Source organism: Camellia sinensis, chromosome 3 (genome assembly GCF_055761805.1).
Source record: "Camellia sinensis isolate YWXY chromosome 3, ASM5576180v1, whole genome shotgun sequence".
NCBI lineage: Eukaryota > Viridiplantae > Streptophyta > Magnoliopsida > Ericales > Theaceae > Camellia > Camellia sinensis.
Genome location: NC_138963.1, coordinates 133822625 through 133832183, shown reverse-complemented (window position 1 = coordinate 133832183; position 9559 = coordinate 133822625). Strand labels below are relative to the sequence as shown.

Here is a 9559-nt window from a genome sequence, read left to right as displayed (position 1 = left end):
GGATTCCAGAACCTTGCCGCGGCATGGAGAAAAGGAAGCTGTAGCGGAGTACGGCTCAGCGTGAATAGTGCATTCAAGCCGAAACCCCGGAAATTCAGCTTTTCCGAGCCATCTAGAGAAGAGATCCAAGATGTGACATTTTCTGCGAGAAACGCCTCCATCTTTGTCTAAAACTAAGATGAAATGAATGTTCCCGAAGTTGAGGCTTTTATAGAAGGAAAAACACTATTCACGGGGACACGTGTCAAAAATCTGGAGGCTGCAAGACTGAGTGGCCGGCCGGCCACCTTTTCTGGCTGGCCAGCCATTTACTTTTTACAAAACTGGCCGGCCAGCTGTCTCTCTCCACAAAAATGGCCGGCCGGCTCCCAAAGGTGGCCGGCAATGCTGCAGTGTATCCCCCTGGCCCTGTTTTACCCTTTGAGGAAAGTTTCAAGCATTCCCATGCAACAGGAGAGTCAAAGGCCTTCATTTCGGATGCGTTCCGGTGCCCAGATCGTCCGAAGTACACTCTGTTGTCGTTTTGTTTATCGAGTTGTTGTTTTGATTATCGAGTTGTCGTTTTGCTTATCGAGTTGTTTGTCGAGCGGACGTATTTCGTGTTTTTGAGTCATTGCGCTCTGTTTAAGCAATCTTCGTTTAAAGTCTTGTTTATTTGCGTTGTCAATATTGTTGCATTTTGCTTATCGAGTTGTAAACTTCCTAAGGTTCTGTTATATCTTAGTAGGTTGAGTTGCTTAGTTTGTTGCGTCGGTTCACTACCTGACTTGGTGATTACACAATGCACATTTCCATTCAATTTCATCTTTGTGCAAAATAAAATGATGCGATACGATGCTAAAAGTTTAAAATACAAACACCTTTTCAAAAGCTATTTCATTTCATCATGCTTTACAACAAACAAAGGTACAAGTTTTACAAAAAAAATAAAACTGCCTAACAATGTGCAAAGTGCTACAAACTACTAGCAAAAAGAAAAATAAAGCAGGAAATAGCGGCATCAATGTCCTTGGGAACGGGAATGGGAAGCACTCCTCATCCTCTTTTGCGGAACAACCTCTGCGCCATCATCATCATCTGAGTCGGAGCTGTCATCCTCAGGATCCCCCTCAGCCTCGCCTCTATTCCCCGAGCCAAAACCGGAGCCCCCCTCCTCAGCAGATGTCTCTGACTGACGATCGGTAGCCTCCTCCTCCTCCTCAGCATCCTCCTCCTCCTCATCAGGCTCCACCTCCACAACGTGAGCCCTGCGTCTGCGGACAGGTCCTCCTCGAGCTCCTCGAAAAGGCCTAGATGGCCCAGCTCCTCGGGAAGGCCGAGATGGCCCCGCCCCCTGAAAAGGCCCGGGTGACCCAACTCCCTGAAAAGGCCCAGATGGCCCAGCTCCCCAAGGAGGCCCGGGTGGCCTGGCCTGCGGCTGACCGGACCATGAAGGCATCTGAAAACAAAGAATACATCAGTCCGAATATGTACATCAGATGCAGATACAAGCAAAGGCTACGTGAAGTGGGTGCATGTAAATACAGTGTACAAGTGGGGTGTGTGTCAGATGTGCTCTACACAAGTAGTCTATCGATGCAGTATAAATCAGCATGTCATCAGAAGTATGATAAAATGCCAGAAAACTAAAGGGTACCTGAATGCCCGCGACAGACAACTGTGCCTCCCTCCGCAAGACCATGCCCTCGAGTGTGGCCACCAGTCCAACCACCTCCTCCATGTACCCTCGTGGTGGCTGCAAATATGAGCTCATAATCATCAGTGAACAAAAGAATGTCTAAACATATGAATGATGAATGAAAAACAGTGGAGCATACCAGCGGTGAGTCAGGATCAATGGCGTATCGATCACTGGGCATCGGAGGCTCTAGCGGGATCGGGGTCGGAGAGATAGCCCCATACTGCCACGCCATCAACTCAGTGGGCATATCTGGCCATCCAGGATGAGGATAAGCCGACGGAACTGGAGGAACCGGTCTACTCCCACCTCTAGATGTACCAGCCCTGCTAGTAGAAGGGGCGCCTGCAGCTCGAGCCCGAGCCTGGCCCGAGGATGACATACCGGCAGGCCTCATCATCGGGATACGAGCTCCCGTCAATGGAGGCATCAAATATATGTGACGGTAAATGGCGTAGTCCCCCTCCTCAATATGTAGTAAAGCATCACTACCCAGCATGGCGCCGACTACCTCCGAGTAAGAGAGCCTGTCAGCAGTCCGCATACTGGCTGGGGGTACTGCGGGAAGATCCTGAGAAAGATACCCCCATACCTGGCGCAGAAAGCGCTCCCCCAGGAACCATACCCTGCCAACCGGCCCTTCGAGCAGGACCCTATACTGGGAGATGTCCGACCCTCCGGTATACTGAAGTCGGAGACCATCACCCAGGGGCGCCCAAGGCTGCCATGTGATCTGCGGATGATAAATGCATAAACCAATCAGAAATCGAGAATATACAGAGCAAATCAAAGATGAAAATGAAAAGAACTGAAAGTTCTGAGATACCTCTGAATGTCGCACAGTGTCAAAGTACTGTCGCAAGTAAAGGAGGGTCTCTCGAGGTCTCGGCCGGTGCGGGCCCTCGAACACCAATGAATATGGGGTCATGGGAATCCCTGCCACCTCCAGCTCTGGGGCTAATGATGGGAAGTATACATAGACCCATAGCTGAGAAAAGCAGTGCAGAATGTAAGTACGAAATGCTGAGAGCAAAATACAGACTGTAAAAGTGCGCTGTGTGTGCAATGTACAAGTAATGAGAAGCAGAAATGTAAATCAAGGGGACAGAGAAGTACCTCCCAGGCTCTCCAGTAGCCGCCAAGTAAATCGCCCCGCCCGCGGGAGGTCGCGCTCATATAAAAGTAAAGGGTAGCCAGGCCGGCGCCACCCCAGTCATATCGATGGACCTGTGATAGGTCAACCAGAGCGCTCAGCAGGTATAGCCCAACTGTGTTCCCTCTGTCGGCGAACAGGGTAGTCCCGAAGAGGAACATAAGGAAACCACAGGCATACTGCTCCGTCTCCTCGGGAGTCTCAGGCACCATCTCCGCCCGCCGGAAGTGGGAAGAGAACCAAGTGTATCGGACTCTCCCAGAAACCCTGTCAACAGGCGGGCGAGCCCCCAATAGATACATCCAAGCGGCCTCCCACTCGCCCATATCCTCATCATAGGGGATGGACCAACCTCCGATGTCTAAACCGGTCAGCACAGCGAAGTCTAGGGGCGTCATGGTCATGTCCCCGGTAGCAGAGAAATGAAAGGAGTTGGTGGTGTCCCATCATCTCTCTACCAAGGCTGCCATCAATGTCCTCCTAGCAGGACAACGTGACAACCCGACGCAGAAGGGCCCGAATCCTGCCAAGTCTACTAAGTCTCGGACACCCTCCGGGAGCTCAGCGTACCAGTCCCGCGCGATGGTAGAACCATACCCCCGCACACTGCGGGAACCAACCTGCATTCAGAATGAATACATATGTCAATAATGAAATAATCTGGGCTGTGTGCCAATGAGATGAAATGGGCTGTGTGCCAATGAGATGAAATGGGCTGTGTGCCAATGAGATAAACTGGGCTGTGTGCCAATGGAATGAAATGGGCTGTGTGCCGATGAAGTGAAATAAGCTACATGCAAATTCTAATCTGGGCTGCATGTTCACTATCTATCTGGGCTGCGTGTTCAGAAAATTTGAAGTTTGGGCTGCGTGTTCAACTTTCTATCAGTGTGGGCTGCGTGTTCACTATCTGTCTGGGCTGCGTGTTCAGAAAAATTTGAAGTTTGGGCTGCGTGTTCAACTTTCTATCAGTGTGGGCTGGGTGTTCACTATCTGTCTGGGCTGCGTGTTCAGAAAAATTTGAAGTTTGGGCTGCGTGTTCACTATCTGTCTGGGCTGCGTGTTCAGAAAAATTTGAAGTTTGGGCTGCGTGTTCAACTTTCTATCAGTGTGGGCTGCGTGTTCACTATCTGTCTGGGCTGCGTGTTCAGAAAAATTTGAAGTTTGGGCTGTGTGTTCAACTTTCTATCAGTGTGGGCTGCGTGTTCACTATTTAATCTGGGCTGCGTGTTCAGAAAATTTGAAGTTTGGGTTGCGTGTTCAACTTTCAGTTAAATTGTGGGCTGCGTGTTCACTATCTATCTGGGCTGCGTGTTCAGAAAATTTGAAGTTTGGGCTGCGTGTTCAACTTTCAGTTAAATTGTGGGCTGCGTGTTCACTATCTATCTGGGCTGCGTGTTCAGAAAATTTGAAGTTTGGGCTGCGTGTTCAACTTTCTATCAGTGTGGGCTGCGTGTTCACTATTTAATCTGGGCTGCGTGTTCAGAAAATTTGAAGTTTGGGCTGCGTGTTCAACTTTCAGTTAAATTGTGGGCTGCGTGTTCACTATCTATCTGGGCTGCGTGTTCAACTTTCAGTTAAATTGTGGGCTGCGTGTTCACTATCTATCTGGGCTGCGTGTTCAGAAAATTTGAAGTTTGGGCTGTGTGTTCAACTTTCAGTTAAATTGTGGGCTGCGTGTTCACTATCTATCTGGGCTGCGTGTTCAGAAAATTTGAAGTTTGGGCTGCGTGTTCAACTTTCTATCAGTGTGGGCTGCGTGTTCACTATTTAATCTGGGCTGCGTGTTCAGAAAATTTGAAGTTTGGGCTGCGTGTTCAACTTTCAGTTAAATTGTGGGCTGCGTGTTCACTATCTGTCTGGGCTGCGTGTTCAGAAAAATTTGAAGTTTGGGCTGCGTGTTCAACTTTCTATCAGTGTGGGCTGCGTGTTCACTATTTAATCTGGGCTGCGTGTTTAGAAAATTTGAAGTTCGGGCTGCGTGTTCAAGTTTCAGTTAAATTGTGGGCTGTGTGTTCACTATTCTAATCTGGGCTGCGTGTTCAGAAAATTTAAAGTTTGGGCTGCGTGTTCAAATTTCAACTAGTGTGGGCTGCGTGTTCACTATCTAATCTGGGCTGCGTGTTCAGAAAATGTAAAGTGTGGGCTGTGTGTTCACTTTCGAATTCGGGCTGTGTGTTCGACAAATCAGTGTTTGAGCCGTGTGTTCGCCTCTTAACTAATGTGTACTGTGCGTTCGCAATTAATTAATGAGCCGAGTGTTCAGAAATTCGAGTATTGAAACTACATGTTCAGGATGCAAGCAAAGTACTATGTCATAAGCTAAACTGCGTGTTCAAGCATGGCAAAGGTGTGAAATCTACAAAGAATACAGAAAATGAAGTAAATACCTCTCGGGCCTCATGAGAGAGGTGATGCTCCGGCTCTCGGAGAAGCAGATCCCCGAGTGCTCGCTCGTCAAAGCTAGTGAAGTGACGAAAGACAGCACGAGGGAGGACGTGTGCTGGCGGACGGTACCTCCCGGGAATAAAAGGTCGGGTCCTCGGGGGGAGAGTCATGGGATCGAAATCATCTCCGGCACCTGGAAAACCTCCGCCGTGGGGAGAATTACCCACCATTTTTCAGAAGATCTGCAAAAGGAGCAAAAATGAGCAAAATGAGCCGAAATTGGAAAAAGTCAACAAAAGTCAACTCTCGGGAAATGAAAAGTCAACAAAAGTCAACTCCCGAGAAAATATTCCAAATATTGAGACAAACTTACCTCAAGTGGCGAAAATGCGAAAAGAAGCTCCGAAACCGAAATTTAATCGCTTCAAAGTGCTTGAAACTAAATATTTTTGCGAAAATAATTTGCGCGGGGCGTTGGAAAACGCATGTAGAACTCAGATCTGAAGAAGAAAGTGTTGAAGGAGGCAAGAAAAGGGGAGGTCTCGGCTGCAATATATAGGCCCCAAGTCTTGGATTGAAGGAGCATCAAAAGGAGGTGAAAAAGACCAAACTGCCCTCGGATCTGGGCATATGGCCGGCCGGCCCCCTTTTCTAGCCGGCCAGCTATCTGCTTTTTGGATAACTGGCCGGCCAGCTATCTACTTTATGGAAAACCGGTTGGCCACCTCCCCCTTTCCCTATAACCGGCCGGCCATGTCCCCCACATGCCCACCTAGCTCTCTGCAAATTTTGAGGAAGATCGGAGTTCCCGGAACCTGAAAAAGTTCAAGAAAAGTACACTTCCGGTCGCGAAATAGCTCCGCCGGGACTTCAGCTTCAAGTTCTGACATATGTCTCATCATCATTCATCGAAATCGAAGTATATCCTTTTTGAATGAGTTGTAGCCTTTCCGGGAAGCGGATCGGAGGCCGTGATCGAGTTACCTTCGCCGAAACACGCGTTTCCGTACTCGTTATTTCATGACAAACGGACACCCTGATTCATGCTCGTGTCACATTATCTTGCATTCTCATGAGCATACCTGCATTAACGTGCACATTTCTTGATATTGGCATATCTCTACACTTGGGCATGCGTCGTCACGCATGTTCCACTCTTGCATTGCGATGCATTCACTTGCTGGCACTACGTGTGTCAAACTTCCAGAATCACAATGGATATATAGCATATTGTACTTGTTGCAATTTCTCTCTTTTGCAGGCACGATATTGTATGTACGATTCAATTGAGGCTGGTGCGACCAGACGAATCGCGCAGGTATCATATCTTCTCCGTGTGAGACGTGGCGGGGATTGAATAATCCTCCGCATTCTTAACTGCATGAAATGTAGTTGTTGCTTTGCATTCTCGCTTAAAACTGTTGCATCTATTTGCGAATACTTGCTTCATTACAGCTTGCTGCATTCGCATGATCATGAGTGATAACCGGCTTCGCGTAGCGTATAAGTCCAACTTTCAAAACCGGCTTCGCGCAGCGTATAAGTCCAATCTTCAAAATCTTCTTGCATTATCATTTGCATTTTGCCCCCTGCCTGCGGGCATGCCTGCGGGCACATCTCCGTTTACCTTGTACGTTTGTCTAAGTCTTCGGCCTTGTCAAAAATGGGTCGTCTCTGGGCTTTGACATTCACTCCCGTCACTTGTGACTTCCGAGTTCTGTCAAAGAGGGGCAACTGTAGACACCCCATTTTTGACCGACCTTAAGACTCAGACGTCACCGATTGAGCGCTTGGTGATGTTGCATAATGTGCTTGTTCAGAAGTTTCGGAGTTGCGGCCGTGAGCCCTGCCTCCGAACTTCCGAACCCTCTTTTGTACCTTGTCTCGGTTTGCGAACCAGACTCGGTTTTCTTTGTTTCTTTTCCTGAGGGAAGGGAGAGGTCCCGTAGACCATCTCTCAATGTCCGTAGGCTACATTTGGTGGCCGTAGGCCATTTTTCCCATTTCGGAGTCCGGTTTCCGGTTTTCGGAGCCGTCAGGCCGTATGCCTCGGTTCGGGACCGCTTAACCATCTCCTATTGCTCCGGTTTTTGGCATACTTCCTATTTTCTCCCTTTTGAGGGGCACTGGGGTCTGAGAAACCCACTTCGTGGTCGAATGCCACTTTCGGTGCTTAACAGCCCATTTTCGGGACCTCGAACTGCGTGTTTTGGTCCCCGAGCATTCGTTTTGCAACGGTTTTCGTTCATTTTTGGCAGGTACCTCTGTTTTATCACCGGGGAGGTCACTGAAGGGTGGGAGGCCAGCAATTGTTGCAGCAACCAGTTATACATCCTCCGACGCCCTCCGGCGCCCGTTTTTTGCACTTCCGGGCTAATGTTGAACACCTTGGGCCCATTTTCTCGAACTTTGAACCACATATTTGTGATGTACACACATGGGAGGACCCTAAAAAGTTGGTGGCCGGCCATTAATGCTACTTGACCCTTTTGACCCCCTCCTTCCGGGCTAATGTTAAACCCCTTGGGCCCATTTTCTCAAACTTTGAACCACATATTTGTGATGTACATACATGAGAGGACCCTAAAAGTTGGTGGCCGGCCAGTAATTCCACCTGACCCTTTTGAACCCCTCTTTCCGAGCTAATGTTGAACCCCTTGGACCCACTTTCTTGGAATTTTAACCACAGGGTTGTGTTGTACACACATAGGAGGACACCATCAGTTGGTGGCCGGCCAGAAAATCTGATTGACCCTTTTGACCCCTAGCCGGCCGGCTAGGGGGTGTGGCCGGCCAGCCACCTGGAGCAAAAGTAACAGGCCGGCCGAGCTCTTTGCACTGTGCACTTTACAGCTGTGGGGCTTTATTTCCCAGAAAAGATCTTTATCCGGGGGATATTTTGTGGGGGAAAGTTTGTCTCCTTTTCCCCCACCTTTACACCCCCTTGTTGGCCTATATAGCAAGCAAGCTAGATCATTTGTTGGGGTTAGAAAACTTCACCTTCAAGCTTCCATACACAACTCCATCTCTATACCTCTCATTTCCTTGAAAATCTTTAAGTCCCTAAGCACCATTTCTTCTACACCACCAAGCTCTACCACCACCACCTCATTTCCAGCAACAAGGAAAGCTTCTCAAAGGCTAAAGAAGCTGCAAATTGATCCAAGAAGCAACAAAAGTCTTAGTCTTCAAGGGTAAGTAACATTTCTTCACTTTGATCCTTTTTCTTGATCCATTTGTAAGCCCCACTTGCTTTTTGTTTCAATCTCCGGCCCTAACTGAAAGGGGCCCTCTTTTGAGCTCATCTTCACTTTTCATTAAGGGCTCAACCCTGTTTGAGCCCTCCATGATACACTTGCTTCATTGATCCTCTTATATGTCATAATCTTGCATGCTATTTTTGGCCCATGAGCAATCTGTTTTTGAGCATGTTGTAAACTGATATTAGGCTTATTTTGAGCCCCTATTCAACATTGAAGAAGGGCTCAACACCATTTGTGACTTCCATGTTGTACTTACCTTTATACTCCTCTTTTCTTCCCCATTCTTGCATGCAATGGCAGCCTACCATGCTTTTGTTTTTGGCCATTTTACAGTTCTGAAAAAGTGCTTATTTTGGTCCATTCTTCATGTTTCATTTAGGTCCTTTCATGGTTTGGGACCTCCATAGGTCACTTCATGTTATATCTCTCTTTTATTCCCCATTCTTGCATGTTTAGTTAGCCTATCATGCTTTTGTTTTTGGCCATTTTACAGTTCTGGAAATAGTCCTATTTTGGCCCATTCTACATGTTTTATTAAGGGTCTTTGGCTGTTTGGTGAATATTTTGCATACCTCATGTTATAGCCACTTTTGAGCCTCATTTTGCATCACATTTTTAGCATGTTTGTATATTGATTCGAAGCTTGCCATATACTGTAAATATTCATATTTTTGGTCCCTCTTCAATGTTGTAGAAGGAAATTTTTCAGTTTGGGTTTTTCTTATATCACTTGCTTCATTACCCCCCTTTTGGCCCCTATTCTTGCATGCCATTTTTGCCATACCTATGCTTGCTGTTTGGCCATGCTTATAACTGTGAAAGTGCCCTTTTTGGGACTGCCTAGCTTCTGTCTTTGCATTGCATGTCCATATTGTGCATATTTGGCATAGCTATAAGCCATTTCGGGTGCCTAAATTCGCATTTCGAGACAATTCCATGCATTTCATGTCATTTAGCCTCATTTCGGGACTGTTTTCCCCCATATTTTAGTGCTGAAATTCGATTAGAATGATTGCTATCCATTTCATGTCATTTACATCGCATTTTGCCATCGCCTCGGTTTGCGTGCCCGTGTGC

General features: G+C 47.6%; 1 protein-coding gene across 1 annotated transcript; it reads right to left on the bottom strand.

Annotated features, from left to right (window-relative positions):
- Nucleotides 1-1000: 1000 nt before the first annotated feature.
- On the bottom strand, nt 1001-3229 carry LOC145821843 (uncharacterized). The gene is made up of 5 exons (XM_082918417.1): nt 2795-3229; nt 2505-2666; nt 1818-2411; nt 1637-1735; nt 1001-1438 (listed from the first exon to the last, which is right to left on the bottom strand). Exons 1-5 carry the CDS (start codon nt 3227-3229, stop codon nt 1001-1003), a joined length of 1728 nt encoding a protein of 575 aa, XP_082774543.1.
- Between the last annotated feature and the right edge of the window lie 6330 nt (nt 3230-9559).

Excerpts from the sequence above, each read along its gene's own strand:
- LOC145821843 (XM_082918417.1), bottom strand. The coding sequence starts at position 3,229 with ATGACGCCCCTAGACTTCGCTGTGCTGACCGGTTTAGACATCGGAGGT. Across the intron at positions 2,412-2,504 it reads ACACTGTGCGACATTCAGAG|ATCACATGGCAGCCTTGGGC; the intron begins GTATCTCAGAAC and ends TATCATCCGCAG. Across the intron at positions 1,736-1,817 it reads TTGATCCTGACTCACCGCTG|CCACCACGAGGGTACATGGA; the intron begins GTATGCTCCACT and ends TCATATTTGCAG.